Source organism: Orcinus orca, chromosome 20, assembly GCF_937001465.1.
Source record: "Orcinus orca chromosome 20, mOrcOrc1.1, whole genome shotgun sequence".
In the NCBI taxonomy this organism is placed as follows: Eukaryota; Metazoa; Chordata; class Mammalia; order Artiodactyla; family Delphinidae; genus Orcinus; species Orcinus orca.
In genome coordinates this window covers 19,291,430-19,312,247 of record NC_064578.1, presented here as the reverse complement: position 1 = coordinate 19,312,247, position 20,818 = coordinate 19,291,430, and the positions used below count along the sequence as shown (strand labels likewise).

At 39.7% G+C, this 20,818-nt stretch overlaps 1 protein-coding gene across 5 annotated transcripts in view; it reads left to right on the top strand.

The window, feature by feature from the left end:
* The window catches only part of CBFB (core-binding factor subunit beta), a 60,389-nt gene that overhangs the window by 21,483 nt on the left and 18,088 nt on the right, over positions 1–20,818 (top strand). For 3 of the 5 annotated variants that reach the window (XM_033407752.2, XM_033407754.2, XM_033407753.2), the window contains 2 exons: positions 12,436–12,552; positions 13,028–14,579. In XM_033407752.2, coding sequence (XP_033263643.1) covers positions 12,436–12,552; positions 13,028–14,173 — 1,263 coding nt within the window. In that variant the 3' untranslated portion in view covers positions 14,174–14,579. Of the gene's footprint in view, positions 1–12,435; positions 12,553–13,027; positions 14,580–20,818 lie in introns of those variants that run through there. The other 2 variants (XM_004280876.4, XM_004280877.4) reach the window with 1 other exon arrangement.

The window sequence follows — 20,818 nt, the reverse complement described above, 5'->3', positions numbered from 1 at the left end:
TTCACAGTATGCTGGAGGTCTGGAGGAAATAATGATCAGAGGAAGTGGGCTGCTATATATTTTCTGATTCTAGGTTCACCATGAACTGCCTCCTTTTTACATGAGTTTTCCCATAACTCTTTTTATTTTATAAAACAAACTCTATACCCATTAAACAGTAACTCCCCATTCCTCGACTCCCCCTTCCCCTTTGTTCCTGGCAGCCACCATTCTTCTTTCTCTGTGGTTTTTTTTGTGGTATGCGGGCCTCTCACTGTTGTGGCCTCTCCCTTTGCGGAGCACAGGCTCCGGATGCGAAGGCTCAGCGGCCACGGCTCACGGGCCCAGCCGCTCCGCGGCCTGTGGGATTTTCGCGGACCGGGGCACGAACCCGCTTCCCCCGCGTCGGCAGGCGGACGCTCAACCACTGCGCCACCAGGGAAGCCCTCTCTGTGGTTTTGACTACTCTAAGTACCTCTTATAAGTGGAATCATACAGTATTTGTCTTTTTATGACTGGCATATTTCATTTAGTATAATGTCTGGAGAGTCACCATATTGTAGCATATTGCAGAACTTCCTTCTTTAAAAGGCTGAGGGCTTCCCTGGTGGCACAGTGGTTGGGAGTCCGCCTGCTGATGCAGGGGACACGGGTTCATGCCCCAGTCTGGGAGGATCCCACATGCCGCGGAGCGGCTGGGCCCGTGAGCCATGGCCACTGAGCCTGCGCGTCCAGAGCCTGTGCTCCGCAACGGGAGAGGCCACACACAACAGTGAGAGGCCCGCGTACCGCAAAAACAAACAAACAAACAAAAAGAAAACGAAAAACAAAGGCTGAATAATAATATAGACCACATTTTGCTTATCTATTCATTCGTCAGTGGACATGTGGGTTGTTTCCATGTTTTAGCTATTGTAAATACTGCTGTTACGGACATGGGTGTGCAAATATGTCTTAAGAGACCCTGCTTTCAGTTCTTGTAGGTATATACCCAGAAGTGGAATTGCTGGATCATATGGTAATTCTCTTCTTAATTTTTTGAGGAATTGCCACATGTTGTCCCCAGAAGCTATATTCTTTTTTTTTTTCTTTTAAGTCTTATATCATGTAACTTTTCTTTTTTTCTTAGAATTTTATTTTTTTATACAACAGGTTCTTATTAGTTATCCATTTTATACACATTAGTGTATATATGTCAATCCCAATCTCCCAATTCATTGCACCACCACCACCACCCCACCACCACTTTCCCCCCTTGGTGTCCATACATTTGTTCTCTACATCTATGTCTCTATTTCTGCCCTGCAAACCAGTTCATCTGTACCATTTTTCTAGGTTCCACATATATACGTTAACATATGATATTTGTTTTTCTCTTTCTGACTTACTTCACTCTGTATGACAGTCTCTAGGTCCATCCACATCTCTACAAATGACCCAATTTCGTTCCTTTTTATGGCTGAGTAATATTCCATTGTATGTACGTACCACATCTTCTTTATCCATTCATCTGTCGATGGGCATTTAGGTTGCTTCCATGACCTGGCTATTGTAAATAGTACTGCAATGAACATTGGGGTGCATGTGTCCTTTTTTAAAAAAATTGTATTTATTTATTTATTTATGGCTGTGTTGGGTCTTTGTTGCCGTGTGCGGGCTTTCTCTAGTTGCGGTGAGCAGGGTCTACTCTTCATTGTGGCGTGTGGGCTTCTCATTGTGGTGGCTTCTCTTGTTGCAGAGCATGGGCTCTAAGTGCCCGGGCTTCAGGAGTTGTGGCTTGCGGGATCTGGAGTGCAGGCTCAGTAGTTGTGGCGCACGGGCTTAGCTGCTCCGCGGCATATGGGATCTTCCCAGACCAGGGCTCGAACACGTGTCCCCCCTTCCCCAGGGAAGCCCCGATAGTGTCTTTTGATGTACAAATTTTTAAAATTTTAATAAAGTCCAGTTTGTCTATTTTTGTTGTTGTTACCTGTTTCTTTGGTGTCATCCCCAAGAAATCATTGTTAAATCCAGTGTCGTGAAGCTTTTATCCTTGCTTCTAAGAGTTTTATAGTTTTAGGTCTTACATTTAGGTCTTTGGTACATTTTGAAGTAATTTTTGTAGATAGTGTTAGGTAAGGGTCCAACTTTATTCTTCCCCATTGAAGAGAAATGCAAATCAAAACTACAATCAGGGCTTCCCTGGTGGCACAGTGGTTCAGAGTCCGCCTGCTGATGCAGGGGACACGGGTTCGTGCCGCGGTCCGGGAAGATCCCACATGCCGCAGAGCGGCTGGGCCCGTGAGCCATGGCCGCTGAGCCTGCGCGTCCGGGGCTTGTGCTCCGCAACGGGAGAGGCCACAACAGTGAGAGGCCCACGTACAGCAAAAAAAAAAAAAAAAAGCTACAATCAGATATCGCCTCACACCATTGAATGTCCTTTCCCCATTGAATGGTCTGGGCACCCTTGTCAAAAATCATTTGACCACCTATGTGAGGGTTTATTTCTGGGTGTTTTACTCTAGTCCATTGGTCTATATGTCTTTATGCCAATACTATGCTGTTTTTTTTTATACTGTTTTGATTAATGAATCTTTACAGTAAGTTTTGAAATTGGGAAGTGTGAATCCTCCAGTTTTGTTCTTTTAAGATTGTTTTGGCTATTCAGGTCCCTATGCCTTTTTTTTCCTTTACTTTTACATATTTTAATTCATTTTCCATATGCCTTTTAGGATGGGTTTGGTTAACACATCCATTTATTGAGTGTGCGTCTGTCTGCATGTGTGCATGCACGCGCGTGCACACGTTTGCTTGCTTAATCTTTTAAGTTCCAGGCACATTCTGTGTTAATCCATGTTACGATTTTTGCAAGAAGTACTGTTTTCTGTTTTGAACTGTAAGAAGTAGATTGGTAAATTACATTAAATCACTATAGAAGAAGCTATTTTTTACACTTAACATGCAACCCAGTTATGATTCAGAGGCAAGTGAGATTGAATGACTGTCTGTAATGATTATCCAACAGGCAAGCAGCTGACTATGCATTTCTAAATGAGGAGGAACATGTGACTAAAGGAGAGTGAGTCAGAACTAAGTATCTTCTAAAGGAATCTGTTAAATAGACTACAGAAATGATTACAACTAAAAGGCAGGGCGCATACTTCCTTTGTGGAATATCTTGTTTTCCTGCGTGCCTGTGGCCATCCCAGTATTATTGCTTATCTGCTGATTCATTGGTGTGATCAACTGTTCATTGTCTCAAAAAAAATGGCTTCTTTCCCTTGGAGAGAAATCACTGTGTAAAACTTTGGTGGAAGTATTGTGTGTAAGCATTCAGTTTCTATGGTGCTCTGTATGTTTCATAAGTGTATGTACATTGGCTTAACTAATTTTTACTATCAACTATGAAAGAGGTGTTATTTAGCCTTGATTTTGTATGTGAGGAATCTGAGGCTTATTAGCAATCTTAAATGATTTGTCTCAAATACACTGTTAGAACCAGGATTTAAATCAGGTTTTATCTGATTCTAAAGTACATTTAGTTTTTACTCTTCCCATGCTGTCTTGGGGTTAAGCATAGTGATAATATTCCTTTCCTTTAAAAAATAATTATGGTTGATTCTCCTAATTTATGGTAGTTATCTTCTCTAAAGTCCCTGCAGACGTGGAATTAATGAACACCGAACAACTTCTTCCACGGAAGATACAGAGTTAGGTTCCTGCAAGCCTCTGGTCACAACATCCTTCTCAGCCAGTTAATACATAATCTTTTTTATGTATGTTTCTGTTTAAAGACACCTTGTTTAATATATATTATTGATTCAACATTAAACAACAAGATGTTGAGCATCTAGGTTATTTGTAACCTTTTGCCATTATTAAAAAACCCTTAAGAGTGAACAGCCTTGTAATCAAATACTCTGTGTACATCTTTGATTAAATGTTAGGATACGTTCATAGGCATGACATTGCTGGGTCAAAGGAAATTTCACACTTTAAAAAACTTTTTTATTTTTATATTGGAGCATAGTTGATTAACAATGTTGTGTTAGTTTCAGGTGTACGGCAAAGTGATTCAGTTTTACATATACGTGTATCTATTCTTTTTCAAATTCTTTTCCCGTTTAGGTTATTACAGAATATTGAGCAGAGTTCCCTGTGCTATACACTAGGTCCTTGCTGGTTATCTGTAGTAGATATAGTAGTGTGTACATGTCAATCCCAAACTCCCAATCTATCCCTCCCCACCACGCTTCTCCCCTGGTAACCATAAGTTTGTTTTCTAAAGCTGTGAGTCTGTGAGTCTGTTTTGCAAATAAGTTCATTTGTATCACTTTTTTTTTAGATTCTGCATATATAAGTGATATCATATGATATTTGTCTTTCTCTGTCTGACTTCACTTAGTATGATAATCTCCAGGTCCATCCATGTTGCTGCAAATGGCATTATTTCATTCTTTTCAATGGCTGAGTAATATTACATTGTATATATTGTACCACGTCTTCTTTATCCATTCATCCATTGATGGACCTTTAGGTTGTTTCCATGTCTTGGCTATTGTAAACAGTGCTACAATGAACATTGGGGTACATGTATCCTTTTGAACCCTATTTTTCTCCAGATATATGTCCAGGAGTGGGATTGCTGGATCATATGGTAGCTCTGTTTTTAGTTTTTTAAGGAACCTCCATACTGTTCTCCATAGTGCCTGTACCAATTTACCGTTTTCTCCACACCCTCTCCAGCATTTATTGTTTGTAGACACTTTTTAATGATGGCCATCCTGACTGGTGTGAGGCGATATCTGATGGTAATTTTGATTTGCATTTCTCTAATAATAAGCAATGTTGAGCATCTTTTCATGTGTCTCTTGGCCATCTGTATGTCTTCTTTGGAGAAATGTCTATTTAGGTCTTCTGCCCATTTTTTTATTGGGTTGTTTGTTGTTTTTGATATCGAGCCACACGAGCTGTTTGTAAGAGGAAAATTCACACTGTTGCCAAAAAATGCCTTCCCAGAATTGTTAGCCAGTTCACGCTCCCTCTGACAATGTGGTAGAACCTGGTATCTCTTCTCATACACATTATTAAGATTTTTAATTTAAAAAAATTTTTTAAAAATATTTATGTATGTACGTTACGCCGGGTCTTAGTTGCGGCACATGGGAGCTTCGTCGCGGCATGCGGACGCTTAGTTGCCACAAGCACGCAGGATCTAGTTTCCTGACCAGGGATCAAACCTGGGCCCCCTGCATTGGGAGCGCAGAGTCTTACCCAGTCAACCACCAGGGAAGTCCCTAATTTTTAAAATTTTAACCTTTAGTTTAGAAATAGTTACCTAGTTTTATTTTATTAATTTAGCCATTTTATTTTTTTTCAAACTTTTTTTTTTAATGGTAGTCAGTTTTCCCATCTCCACTGGTTAAGTAAAATACCCTTTTACCATTGATTTGAAATGTTACCCTTTTCATTTATTAAGTACTTGTATATGTGGTTTTGTTTTTTAATTTTTTTGTTTATTCCATCAAGTTGTTTCTGGCTGCCACAGCACTACTGCATATGTACTGCTTGCGTTGTCACAGCTGAAAGAGCAGAAAAATACTTTCTTTTATTCTCTTGGATAGTCTGATTCTTTTGTATGAATTACAGACTTACTTTGTAAATTCCAGAAAACGTTATTTTGAGATTTTACTGGAATTTCGTTAAAATAAGGGTTACTTTGGGATAAATTGGCATTTGTAGTCTTACCATTAGAGAACATAACATCTCACTAGTTTTTCAAGTCTCTTTCTGTGTTTCAAAAATTAGGTATTTTCTTCTTATAGAGCCTACCTGTTTCGTATTAAATTTATTCTTAGTAGATACTTTTAATGCTATTTTTTAAAATATAAATTTATTTATTTTTGGCTGCATTGGGTCTTCTTGCTGCATGCAGTTTTTCTCTAGTTGCGGCGAGCAGGGGCTACTCTTCATTACGATGTGCGGGCTTCTCATCGTGGTGGCTTCTCTTGTTGCGGAGCACGGGCCCTAGGTGTGCGGGCTTCAGTAGCTGTGGCACACAGGCCCAGTAGTTGTGGCTTGCGGGCTCTAGAGCGTAGGCTCAGTAGTTGTGGCGCACAGGCTTAGTTGCTCCACGGCATGTGGGATCTTCCTGGACCAGGGCTCGAACCTGTGTCCCCTGCATTAGCAGGCGGATTCTTAACCACTGCGCCACCAGGGAAATCCCAATGCTATTTTAAAATAAGGTTTGTTTTTTTAATTTTTAATTTTATTTTCTAAATAGTTACTGTTGTAATACAGGAAAGTTGTTGGTTTTTTTTATAACCAGGCACTTTATTGAACTCATTAATTCACTTGGTTTTTCAGTTGAATATTTTAGATTTTTCAGGTAGATAATCTTCAGATATTATATCCTGGTCATGTTTATATGCAACTTTGTTAGAACTGTGGTCTTTAAAAAGAGGTTGCAAAGCTGCTGGATCCAGCTCCTTACAATTTTATTACTGTCAATGGAACGTTCCATTAACCTTAGGAGTTAAGTGAGTCCTACTTAAATGTAATGGGTGAATTCAGTTTTAATTCTTACAGTTCTTTTTGTATGCATTCCACTCTTCCTTATTAAAGACTTTAACTGGTGTTGGAATCTTTTTTGGGGTGGTGGGATACAATTTTTAAAAAAATCATCATGTATTCCCCTCTGCCCTTATGATAATACCATGTACAAAATGACAGGTAATATACATCTGTTGAGTAGGTGAATCCTTTCAAATTGAAATTATAGGAAAGCTACAAGAAAAACATTTCTAAATTCCAGGTGTATTTCTGTTCTTCTATTAATCATTATTTAGGTATGTCTTAAGGGCCTAAGGGGTACTGATCATTTCCTCTACTGTTTTCCCTAATATCTAAGTTTATTGGCTAGAGTCACAGTTATTTGAGCTCTAATAGTTTACTATAAGGAAATGAAATATTCTTTCCAATTGAAATGGGTTTTTTGAGGGTGAAGTATCTGCTGCTTGCTTTTATCAATAGCTTTGACACTTGGTTTCTGTGTATCTTGATGTTATGGCTCAGTACCAGTGTGCATGGGAGTCTTTGCAAATTTACAATTATTCTGTTTTAATTATCTTGAAATTATCTTCTTCAGAACCACTCAATAAAGGGAACTCTTTCTGCTATCCCTTTGTACCCTCAATTTCTATTCTCAGTCCAGCTACCTAGGAGCTAGAAACACTGAACATCCATTATAGTATTGTAGAAGAAAGGGCAATTGAAAATGCCACGGTTTATTCCAAATTTATATCCTCTCAGAATAAGAGACTCCAGACTCAGAGATAGAACTATTTTGTACAGGTTGATAAATAGGAAACTAAGTTCTCTCTTATCCTTCCTCTGGCACATTTCAAAACCCAGGGTAACTAATGTTTAGCTGCTTAAGCGGTTTGGTCCCTATACTAAATGAAGGGTATTTATCATCTCTCAAGCTTGGTGATACAAAGACCTTGGTGTCTATGAGGGGAAAGGGAAGAATTGCATTTTTACTGTCATAGTTGAATCCTTTTCCCCTTGTACACCCTTTTGAGAATTTGGTGAAAGCATTGGACTTGCTTAGAAAAATGCACATGGACACGAACATACATTTTTACACAGAATTTTGGGAGGTTTCTGGTCTTCTTGAAACTTATCCATAAACCCAAACTCATGTGGGTTTTCTGAACTCCAGACTAAGAACTCCTGCCTTATATAAGAGCATTGCTAAAAGTTATGAGTGACCTAAGGTACTGTAACGTAATGCTTTAAAATCTTGCAGCCAACAAAGGGGAAATTTTTACTTGGGGGCCTTTAACTTAACCTTTAGCCACTAGGCTCTTTGCATGTTTTCCTGTTTCTTCGCTGGCAGTTCATAGGCTGCTCTGCTGGATTATTCTCTTCTGAGAGAATACATCTGAAAGTTGAATTTCCTTAGGGTTCTTCATGGGTCCCCCTCTTTTCTCCTTCTACTTACTGCTTGAGTAATCTCTCCCTTTCCCCTGGATTTAAATAAATACCACTGTGTTGTTGATGGCTGCCAGATTCATATCATCAGCCCATATCTCTTCACAGAGTGCTAGAATCCTATATGCAACTGCCTGCTCAAAAATCTCCATATACATATCTTATAGATGTCACCTATGTAACAGATAAAACTTATTGCAAATATTTTTTATAATAGCTCTATTGAGATAAAATTCATAGACCATAAAATTCATCCTTCACTAAATTAACTAAAAATCCAGGGATTTTTAGTATATTCACAGAATTGTGCAGCTGTCACCACTCTGTCATTCCAAAACATTTTCATCACCCTAAAAAGAAATCCTGTACTTACTAACAGTCACTCCTCATTCCCCCTCCCCTCAGCCCCTGGGAACCACTGATATCCTTTCTGTCTCTATATTTACCTATTCTGGATGTTTCATATAAATGGAATCATATAGTATGTGGCCTTTTTCTGGTTTCTTTCACTTAGCATAATGTTTTCAAGGTTCATCCATGTTGTAGCGTGTATCACTACTTTATTCCTTTTTATGGCTGAATGGTATCCCATTGTATGGATAATGCCACAGTTGGTGCGTACATGTTTTTGCTGAAGCTCTGCTGCTACAGTGATGTGGAATTTAAAGCTACAAATGTGAAAGAAAAGTGATTGTGTAATTTGGATTGAAATAACATCACAAATGCTGAAACTTAGAGATTGAGCTGATTAAAAAATTGTGCAATACTTTTACCTTATTTCCAAAAGAACACAAAATGTAAGGCTGCAGTCACTTTTAACTTTCTGTGAAGTCTTAAACACATCCTCTGATATTTTACTTTTGGAAAGATAAGCAATCTATTTTGTTATTTTTGTGTGTGATTAGCTGAATATTTACCCATTTTAAAGGCTTTATAGAATTCATTTTATATAAAACATTTAATTGTTCTAGGACAGTGGGTTTAAACCCTAGGTCATATTCTAATACATTTTCTTTTCACAGTTTGAAATAAACCATCATTATTTTCAGTGAAAAATGTCTGAATGTTTAAATGACATTATTAAATTACATTACAAAATGCCAAAGTAAGAGAGTTTTTCTTCGTACTTCAAGGTTTGGTATTCATGAATGTACGAAAGTGCCAAGCATTTACTTTGAAGGTCTACACATAAAACTGTGTTTATTTAAATGTGAACAATCTAAATAAATCACAGGATCATCTAAATATTTTAAATTACAGTTCCAGGCACTAGCCTTGATTATGAACTGTAGCCATTTTCTGAACCCATTTAGGAATTTTCCAAAGCAGATCAGTGGTTTTCTTAGTCATGAGAAAACTTTTATAAAGAAGTGATAAATCAGCTGTTTACGAGCTTAGTAATTTCGTAAGGAAAATATTTTTTGACTATGGAAGGTAATATGAATAAGCTAGATTATGGAATCTTTGAATCTAAAAGATGTAAATCATTGATGAAGATTATAGAATCTGATCATGAAGTTGACCTTTCTCTGCTATTAGTTGAGGATTGTCTCTTTGTTTAGTGTGAGAATTTAAAATAATGAGGTAGATTGATAACTGAGATGCTGTGCTCCTGATTGTGTAGCACCCCCTCCTCTGTTGGAAAAAGTGGGAATCTTGATTAGTAGATGTGGTAAGTCAAGTTATATTAATAGGCAATTCAGAGGGTTATTTTAGGTTTAGTGAGGTATCGAATATGAGGTCGTCACAGTTACTTGTTCAACTTAGGTGCATACCAGTGGAGTTTTAAATTCACAATGTGGAAGGGAATGAGCACTTATCAGAACAGAAGGAAATGTGTGGTTAAACGGTTTCAGCTATAACTGTAGACTGTTTCCCTTGGTCCAAATGGGAGGAGAAATGGAACCTTATGTTTTTGGCTTTTTTTCCAATATCAGTAGAAATTGATTCAGCATGGTTTATTGGGACCCTTAACAGGAAAATCAGTTGTGTTTACTAGTGGAGGGGAATGGCTTAAATATGCACTAAGAAGGCATAAGTCCTCTAGGTTTTTGTTTTTTTGTTTTTTTTTTTATGGTACGCGGGCCTCTCACCGTCGTGGCCTCTCCCGTTGCGGAGCACAGGCTCCGGACGCGCAGGCTCAGCGGCCATGGCTCACGGGCCCAGCCGCTCCGCGGCGTGTGGGATCTTCCCGGACTGGGGCACGAACCCGTCTCCCCTGCATTGGCAGGCAGACTCTCAACCACTGCTCCACCAAGGAAGCCCAGTCCTCTAGGTTTTATTTTACAGGTGTCTCAGTAGTCATTTTTGTTGCATATTTTTAATTACTGACATAATTAATAATTTAATAAGTTATTTTTATTAAACCTCTGTAAAACAAGAATGCCTCATGATTTTTTTTTGTTGAAGAAACTGCTGAATTGAGTAAAGAAAAAGTTGATGCTTCCAGCTTTTTCCTCAAAATGAGAAACTGCCTTACTGACTATATAATTATAGGTAATAAATAATGCTAATTTTAGCTCACAAAAGCACTGAGATTATCCGAAGAAAATATATTTGATGTAAGCAGATGAAGAACCTTATTTATAAAGATATATTGGATAACTTGGAATTTTGAAAACTCATTGAAGTCCTGCATCCTCTGCATTTAAAAGATCTTGTTAAGGCAGTAAATGATAAAAAAAAAAATCTATGCTGATTTTTATTCAGAAGCCTGTGTTAAATGAGGTAGAGAAGACCTAAAATAACAAGGTTGGGTTTTTTTTTTTCGAAGTACTTATCAGAATAAAATGTTGTTATGATGAGGGAGATTGTAAGAACTAACAAATTTCTCTTTTCTTCTCTTTTATATTTTCTTACTATATCACAGTAAAATACTCACCTCAAGATGATAGCATTAGCACCTGTCCTTTCTTGATGGATCCTTAATTGCTCTTGAGAACAAATATATTTAGAGGCAATATGAAAATTAATTTGGTGATCAAAAATGAAAGTGATTTAAATTTGGAAATCATACCTAAAGTGACTTTTGCTCGAGGGTTATATACTTGAAACAGAAGAATTCTCTTATGTTTAGTATGCATAAATAAATGCATAGGTTCTTTGGCTAAAAGTGGTAGAAATCAACTCTGGCTAACTTAAGTAAAAAAAGAAAAAGAAAGAAAAACAGCATTACTTACCAGGAATCTATGAGGTAGCTTATAAAACGGAAAGGAAATATGAAGAACCTGACCTTGGGTGGCTCCAGGTATCCAAACAGGGAGAAACAGTGCGTGCTCTCTTCAGGGGCTAGTGAATTCCAGTTGATTTACATCTTTATGTCTTCCTACTCAAGATTCAAAAATTAAAGCAAAGTACCTGATTGTCCTAGCTTCAGCTGCAAAAGAAACAATGTCACTTCAAGTATCACCTTACTGCGGTTTTTACAAAATCTGTAAAACTTCCTTTTAAAAATAATCTGGGGCTTCTCTGATGGCACAGTGGTTGAGAGTCCGCCTGCCGATGCAGGGGACGCGGGTTTGTGCCCCAATCCGGAAAGATCCCACACGCCGCGGAGCGGCTGGGCCCGTGAGCCATGGCCGCTGAGCCTGCGCGTCCAGAGCCTGTGCTCCGCAACGGGAGAGGCCATGACAGAGAGGCCCGCGTACTACAAAAAAAAAATAAAAATAAAAAAATAATAATCTGGAGGGACTTCCCCAGTGATGCAGTGGATAAGAATCCTCCTGCCAGTGTAGAGGACGCGGGTTCAAGCCCTGGGCCGGGAAGATCCCACATGCCGCGGAGCAACTAAGCCCGTGCACCACAACTACTGAGCCTGTGCTCTAGAGCCCGCGAGCCACAACTACTGAGCCCGCATGCCACAACTACTAGAGCCCGCGTGCCACAACTACTAAAGCCCACACACCTAGAGCCTGTGCTCAACAACAAGAGAAGCCACCACAACGAGAAGCCCAACTGGACAAAGCCCACGCACAGCAACCAAGACCCAACACAGCCAAAAATGAAAATAAAATTAAATCTTTAAAAAAATAAATAGGGGCTTCCCTGGTGGTGCAGTGGTTGAGAGTCCGCCTGCTGATGCAGGGGACACGGGTTCGTGCCCCGGTCTGGGAAGATCCCACATGCCGCGGAGCGGCTGGGCCCGTGAGCCATGGCCGCTGAGCCTGCGCGTCCGGAGCCTGTGCTCCGCAACGGGAGAGGCCACAACAGTGAGAGGCCCGCGTACCGCAAAAATAAATAAATAAATAAATAAATAAATAATCTGGAAAAATTGTGACTAGAAATAAAATCCTGGTAAACCAGATTAACTTAATTTATAGAATATGGTCAGAGGCTATGCTTTGTATACTTTCCTACAATTCTTAATTTTATAATTTATTTTTCCCCCCCAAAAAAAAACAGTTTTCATAAGTAAGTTTATCCTTTGTTTTTTATGTGTCTGATGGCTTATCATTGGTTTTCATCCTTCTCTCTGTGTCTTAGGTATATTTGAAGGCTCCCATGATTCTGAATGGAGTCTGTGTTATCTGGAAAGGTTGGATTGATCTCCAGAGACTGGATGGTATGGGCTGCCTGGAGTTTGATGAGGAGCGAGCCCAGGTAGGGTGACTTCAGGCTTTACTGACTGTGGTCCCTTTATTTACCCCTAATCTTGCCTTTGTCTGGAGATCTATTTTACCCAGTCTTTAAGAGTAAGTATACAGTGCTGCCCTGGGAGCCTCAGCTGGTCCCGGCCTTGCAGCTTGCGGGGGAGGCTGCCCGGAGGAGGCGGCGACAGTGGTGGCGGTGGTGTGTCCCTGGGCCCCTGGACCGCAGCTTCTTTACTGCCAAGTCTATCCATCTGTTCATCCATCCGTGGGGGTCCACAATGGCCACCTTCAGCCGCCAGGAATTTTTCCAGCAGCTCCTACAGGGCTGTCTCCTGCCTACTGCCCAGCAGGGCCTTGACCAGATCTGGCTGCTCCTTGCCATCTGCCTCGCCTGCCGCCTCCTCGGGAGGCTTGGGTTGCCATCCTACCTGAAGCATGCAAGCACCGTGGCAGGTGGGTTCTTCAGCCTCTACCACTTCTTCCAGCTGCACATGGTTTGGGTCATGCTGCTCTGCCTTCTGTGCTACCTCGTGCTGTTCCTCTGCCGACATTCCTCCAATCGTGGCGTCTTCCTCTCCGTCACCATCCTCATCTACCTACTCATGGGTGAGATGTACATGGTGGACACTGTGACGTGGCACAAGATGCGAGGGGCCCAGATGATTGTGGCCATGAAGGCAGTGTCTCTGGGCTTCGATCTGGACCGGGGCGAGGTGGGTGTGGTGCCCTCGCCCGTGGAGTTCATGGGCTACCTCTACTTTGTGGGCACCATCGTCTTTGGGCCCTGGATATCCTTCCACAGCTACCTACAGGCTGTCCAAGGCCTCCCGCTGAGCCGCCAGTGGCTGCAGAAGGTGGCCCAGAGCCTGGTGCTGGCCCTGCTGTGCCTTGTGCTGTCCACCTGTGTGGGCCCCTACCTCTTCCCCTACTTCATTCCCCTTGATGGTGACCACCTCCTTCACAAGTGGCTGCGAGCCTACGAGAGTGCTGTCTCCTTCCACTTCAGCAACTATTTTGTGGGCTTTCTATCTGAGGCCACAGCCACATTGGCGGGGGCTGGCTTCACCGAGGAGAAGGGTCACCTGGAATGGGACCTGACGGTCTCTAAGCCACTGAATGTGGAGCTGCCCCGGTCCATGGTGGAAGTTGTCACAAGCTGGAACCTGCCCATGTCTTGTTGGCTAAATAACTATGTTTTCAAGAATGCTCTCCACCTCGGGACCTTTTCAGCCGTGCTGGTCACCTATGCAACCAGCGCCCTCCTGCACGGCTTTAGCTTCCACCTGGCTGCGGTGCTGCTGTCCCTGGCATTTATCACTTATGTGGAGCACATCCTCCGAAAGCGCCTGGCTCGGATCCTCAGTGCCTGTGTCTTGTCGAAAAGGTGCCCACCAGACTGTTCACACCAGCATCGTTTGGGCTTGGGGGTGCGAGCCTTAAATCTGCTCTTTGGGGCCCTGGCCATCTTCCACCTGGCCTACCTGGGCTCCCTGTTTGACGTTGATGTGGACGATACCACAGAGGAGCAGGGCTACAGCATGGCATACACTGTCCACAAGTGGTCAGAGCTCAGCTGGGCCAGTCACTGGGTCACTTTTGGATGCTGGATCTTCTACCATCTCATAGGCTGAGGCACGTCTGTGGACCCTCACAGCTCCCTCAAGAACCCTCCCCTGGGTGCCAACTCTGATGGGGGGATGAGGGAAGGCCCTTTCTCTAATTTTTTTTTTTTTCCTGCGGTACGCGGGCCTCTCACTGTTGTGGCCTCTCCCGTTGCGGAGCACAGGCTCCGGACGCGCAGGCTCAGCGGCCATGGCTCACGGGCCCAGCCGCTCCGCGGCATGTGGGATCTTCCCGGACCGGGGCACGAACCTGTGTCCCCTGCATCGGTAGGCGGACTTTCAACCAGTGCGCCACCAGGGAAGCCCTAATTTTTGACCCTCTTTTTTGACCCTCTCTCCATTCTTGACCCCCCCGCCCAGTACACGTACACACACACACACACACACACACACACACACACACACACACACACACTTCCATCCATGGTCCTCCCCGCCTTCCTTGTCTCTTTTTATATACAGTTTGTTGTTATCAAATACAGTTAGGAAGTACTTTTTAAAAAGAGTAAGTATAGAAAGTCTCATGTTCTCATAATATTGATGAATTCTGAAGAGATTGAGACCCAAATATTGGTCCTGGTTTGGGGAAGGTTTTTCCTTCAGTGGTTCTAAATTGCACTGGATTACCACTATGTGCTTAGTGGGGCACTTCAAAGTGTAGTAGATGGTTCTGTTTAATATTTGTTCTGGATCCATAGCACATTATGGGGGGGACACCCAGTTTAAAATAAAATGTAGGAGCAGCACTTTTGAAATGGCTGAGTGAGGAGCTTGGCAGATTCTCTCTCCAAAAAGCAGTGATTAAACTTAACAAAATTGTAAACAAACAAACAAAAACCCATTTAAGGTCTCTGGAAATTAACCACAGGACATATATTGAGAGGCATTTATTCAAACAAAGCTAGTGAATTTCAGTAAGAACAGTGAGAGTCTGGCATTTTTGTCGGGAGCTGCTCCCATCTCCCTTAGCTCTGTGGTTGCTCAAGTTCTACCCCGGGCAGGGTAGAGCCATGAGGACTGGCAGCTCTGCTGTCCTCTCAGAGGGAGCTGACTTTATTTAGAGTAGCACTTGGAAAAATACATATCCAGGGCTGTTATTGAAAACAATAGCAGTCTCTGTGGCAAACAATTGGAGAAAACTAATGTTTCAGGAAGCAACAAAATGGCAGACTAGCCAGAAATTTATCAGGGAAATCTAGGGAAAGAGATAGCTAAAGTAAGCCTTATTGAGATCACACTTAACCTCTCATGGTCCAAAAGGCTATGTACATGTGCAAGGCTACACCTGTTCAAGAGAGGACAGAGAGAGCCCTTGAAAGCTGCTAGTCCCTGGCTGAATACAGGGTAGACTGATAAACTCCCTGCACTTTGAAAGTAAGCCACACACAGATCCCATGGCAAAGGATTAGAAGCCTTCTGACTCAAGGTGTTTAAGCAAAACCTCTGACCAATCATTGGCTGACCACTAGGTTATGCTGACCCAGGGGCAACCCCCTAGAAAGCAAGGCTTAAAAAGAAAAAAAACTAAGCAGTGACATCAGAGGCTGCACACTGCTGGGGAAACAGACTCCACACAGCTAGGCAAGTCACTAAGTAGACAAACAGAAAACAGTAACAACAGGCTGGAGGCAGGGGTCAGAATTCAGAGTTGCTACAGTATATTATCTAAAATATCCAGTTTTTAACAGGAAATTATAAGACATGCAAATAAGCACAAAAGTGTGACTGATACTCAGGGGAAAAAGCAGGCAGTAGATACCCTGCCTCAAATGATGGTTCTTTTTCAGTGTGTTCAAAGAGCTAAAGGAAAATTTCTTCCTTTAAAGAATTGAAGGACAATTATGACAGTGACTCATGAAAGATAGAATATTAATAAAGAGATCTAAATTTTTAAAAAGAATCAAGTAGAAATTCTAGAATTGAAAAGTAACAATAACTGAAATGAAAAATTCACAGACTCAACAGATTTAAGCTGGCAGAAGAATTAGTGAACTTGAACATAGATTAATAGAGATTATCCAGTCTCAAGAACAGAAAGAAGAAAGAACAAAGAAAAATGAACAGTATCAGAGATTGTAGGACACCAGCACACAGACCAACATATATGTAATGAAAGTCCCAGGCGATAAGGAGAGAAAGAAAGGGGCAGAAAATATGTTTTAAGAAATAATGGCCGAAAACTTCTAAATTTGATGAAAAATATTCATGTCCATGTCCAAGAAGTTTAATGAACTCCAAGTAGGGTAAGCAGAAAGAAATCCACAACTAGGTACATCATAGCCAAACTGTTGAAAAACAAAGAGAATCTTAAAAGCAGCAAGAAATAGGCCTCATTACACACAAGGGAGCCACAATAAGATTAAGAGCTGACTTGTCTTTTGAAATTATGGAGGCCAGAAGATAGTGTGATGACATATTCAAAATGCTGAAAGAACATGTCAGAGTATCTGATTATTAGCGGGTGTTAATTTTTTCAGTTGTTTAATATTAATCCTCTTAATAAAGTTAAAATAATGGCAAGAATAAAAAGGAGCTCTCTTTTTGTTATTTCTGTTATTCCCATTTTGCTCACCATATATAGAAATGTAGGAATTTTCTTCTTAAGAGATCAAAAAATTAAACCTTCCTAGTAAAAAATTCAGGTTCAAAGTTAAAATTCTTAAGAAAGAATCTCTGCTACCTTGATTTCCACAGGGATAAGGAATACCTAATTCCTTCAGAAAAATAGTAAATAATTGGCAGTTTAGAAGGCTGTTTCTGTAAGAAGTGATACAGCAGATTGAATTTATGTAAGGGTGAATTTCAGATTGAGTTGACTTCTAAAACTGAAATATTTTATTAAAGTGATAGGTAAAAATTTAAAGTTTAGCCCACAGTATTTTCCATACTGAAAATTTCTCTGCTTTGTTGCCCTGGTCCACAAATAGGGCTTTATCACTATAAAGTAAGTACCATCTGTTGTCATAGTAAACTAATATAATAATAGGTCTTACATAATATAAAAATTTTAAAGCAGGGGATACCAACCATTCAGTCAACAGTCAGCACTTCTCTGGAGCTTTCCCCATCCCCCAGTCTTCTGGAAGATAGTAAATGTAAAGAGGCAATGAAGTATAGAAGTTAGGAGTAGGCGCTTCATGGTCATGTAATTGTGATTCCTGGCCCCACCACTTACCAGCTATTGTGGACGGCATGTTTGTGTTCCCCCAAAATTCATATTTTGAACCCCCAACTTCCAATATGACTGTATTTGGAGATAGGACCTTTATGGGGTCTGTTAAGGTTAAATGAGTCCTAAGAGTAGGGCCCTGATATGATAGGATTAGTGTCCTGATAAGACATGCACAAGGGAGCTAAGCTTGCTCAATCTCTCTCTCTGCCATGTGAGAACAAAACTCTCCAACAGATGCTCAGGTACCTGGTAGGCTAAGAGACAAACAGAGGATAGTCACAATTACATTTTTTAAAATTAAATTGTATAAGTATTTCAACTGAAATATTTTCACAGGTATTGTCTTTTCGCCTTTGTTCAGAGTACCTTTGACAAACGTTGGCAAGGATGCGGAACAACAGTTGGTGTGGTGTTTGATTACATAAAGTTGACACAACATTTGGCAATAAATACTAAAACTGCACATGTGTATACCTATGATCCAGCAGTTCTGTCCTGAGGCATGGTATGCAATGGGAATGAATACATATATTCATCAAAAGATAAGTACTAGGACATTGTAGAGGCATTATTGATTAATAGCCAGAAACTATAAACTGCCCAAATGCCCACTAACAGTCAAATGGATAAATTGCATGTTCATACAGAGAAATACAATGAAAATGAAAAACTACAACTAGCATACCAATATGGGTGAATTTCACAAATACATTGCGTGTATTAGAAAAGCACATGCTATATGAATACATTTATATAAAAGTACAAAAATAGGTAAAACTAATAATACATGTTGTTAAAAGGAAGGATAGTGGTTTATCCTTGGGAGAGGAGGGTAGTTCCTGGAATGGAGGAGAAGACGACCTCTGAGATGCTGGTGCTGTTCTGTCTCTTCATATGGCTTTTAATTACATGGAAAGTTCAGTTTCTGAAGATTCATCAAGCTATCTTTTAGGACAGTGCTGTCCAGTAAAATTCAAATGTGAGCCACATTATGTAAATTAAAATTTTTTAAAAGCCACATTTAAAAAGGTTTGAAAATTATTAATTTTTATATTTTATTTATCCCAGTATATCCAAAATATTATCATTTGAACATAAAATCAATATAAATATTTATTGGGATATTTACCTGTTTTGGTAACAAGTATTTGAAATCCAGTGTGTATTTTCCACTTACAGACTCAAATTAGCAACATTTCAAGTATGCAGTAGTCACGCGTGGCTAGTGGCTACAGTATTGGACAACACAGCCTTAAAATATGTGTACTTTTTTGTATGTGTAAATAGTTCAATAAAATGTTTTAAGAGTTTCCCACAAATGAAGATATTTCTGAGTATAATTGTATAAACTCAAAATTGAATCATGTTTGCTGATTATACTTTCATTTCTTTATTTTCTGTAATTTGTAGGATAAATTTCAGTGTTGTCTTTATATGTTTGATTTTCAATAATTGCAATTCTCTAAAAGCTTGAAAAACTGAAAATTTTGATGCTTCACCATTGAATACTTTAATCAGAGATTTCCAACTAATTTTGAACAAAATATAACTGAGGACTCATTTACAAAAAAAAAAAAGATCAATGCCATTTTAGGAACTAGGTTGATTTCACAGAAGTTCTTCAAAGGCTCAAATTTCTAAAATCCAAAGTGCCTGTATAATGTCATGTGAATTTATTTGTATTCAGCATCAGCTTTGTCACAGAAATTTTATAGTTCAGTCACTTTAACTATGGATACATAAATATATTTGTAATTTATGCAACTCTAATGTCTAAATGATTGGTAGAATACCTCAGTACTTTGGATAAGAATTGTTTGGATAACAATTATGAATTTCATGTGTACCACAACTAATTACTAGTAAATTTCTATTTCATAGTTTTAAAAATTCACTGAGAATGTTATTTCTTATACGGTGTTTAAATGTTTGCTCCACCAACATTTGTATTTGTATTATCAGTTTAAGAACCAATAACTTTATCTTCATTTTTGTACTTTTTAAATTAGCAGTCACAAAAATATGTTTCACCTTCAATATAATGACCTTCCAAAAGTTCTATTTTGATTCTATAATATGATGAGAAAAATTGAACCGTATTGGGTTGAACAGATTTTCTATTTGAAGTACCTAATGACACTGATGTAAAATTGGTATCCTTTAGCTTTTTGCAGGGTTTTTCTGTCAGCAAAGCCAACATATGAACAGCTTTGCTTTTTGTATGTTGATGAGAATGTGAGTGAAAATTTAGAAGAGTCGTTTGATGTAAATAAAAAGTTATGTTTTACAGAATGGTGTTAAATGTACCGTTTGCAGCTGCACATGTTAAATTGTCGCCTTTGAAGTATATGTTGATGCTTCTTCAGCAGATTTATTTCTTTTGGTTTTCATGTGATCAGTGATATCATTTTGGTCCCCACAGAGAATAGGAAATGTTGTTATTTTGTACAAATTATGCATTCATCATCAGCTTTCTTGAAAACGAATTTGATTCTTAATTTTTCATTAAATATATACTTCTATTTTTTAAATTCATTGCACAGAAAGGTAAGTATTACCAAACTGTAAAATAAATAAAATTGTAAATTTAGCAATACAATAAAGACAAAATCAGTGTAGCAAGAATGGTTAAGAATAGTGTATATATATGCTCTATGAGAGCACTGCTAGGTCTTTATTTACCACATGGGTTTCACAAACACCCAGCCACCTTTTATGATGACCCCACCTGACTACTTTGTGCAGACTGTGGTATAGACCGTGGAGTAACAGGCTAGTATAACAAGTAGCTGGTGGGGACTGGAGTGCTGAAAGCCTCCCACCACCTGAGTCTGGATAGGGTTATTTGTCCCTATCCATTTGAGCACACACTTTGTGGGTGAGTGTATAGTTTTATCAGTAAGTACCCTTTATGCTGTCCTTGAAAGGGAGGTGTTACTTAAGTTCGCAACAGGAAAGGATCAGGATAACACTGGATCACTGATCATCTTTCAGATTTAACCATTTAAAGTGCAGACTCTGTTCATTGCACATACATTTCACATCTTACTAGAAAAGACCAAGATAGAAGCTGGAATTAGAGAATAGAGAGCTACCAAATCTCTCTTAGCTTATTTTACTTCAAATATTAGTAATAATACTTTTTTAAATTTTAATAAGGTAAAAATCTATGATCATTGCTAGATACACATGAGTGGCTAATAACTTCCTTAGGGAGTTAGATTACATCTTGTGTTATATGCTCTCATTTCATCTTGTAATCCTTTACTAAGTCACACTGATAATTATATATTGATTTTTGTAATTATTTGTTCATTGTCCACCTGCCCCTCTAGACCAGAAACTATAAGGAAAAGCACCATTTGCTCCCACACATTGTATGCATGGCACCCAGCACAGTGACTTGGGCGTAATAAAGACTCACGGAATATTTGTGGAATAAATGAAAAAGTGAATGAATGCACAGGACAGAAGGGATATCC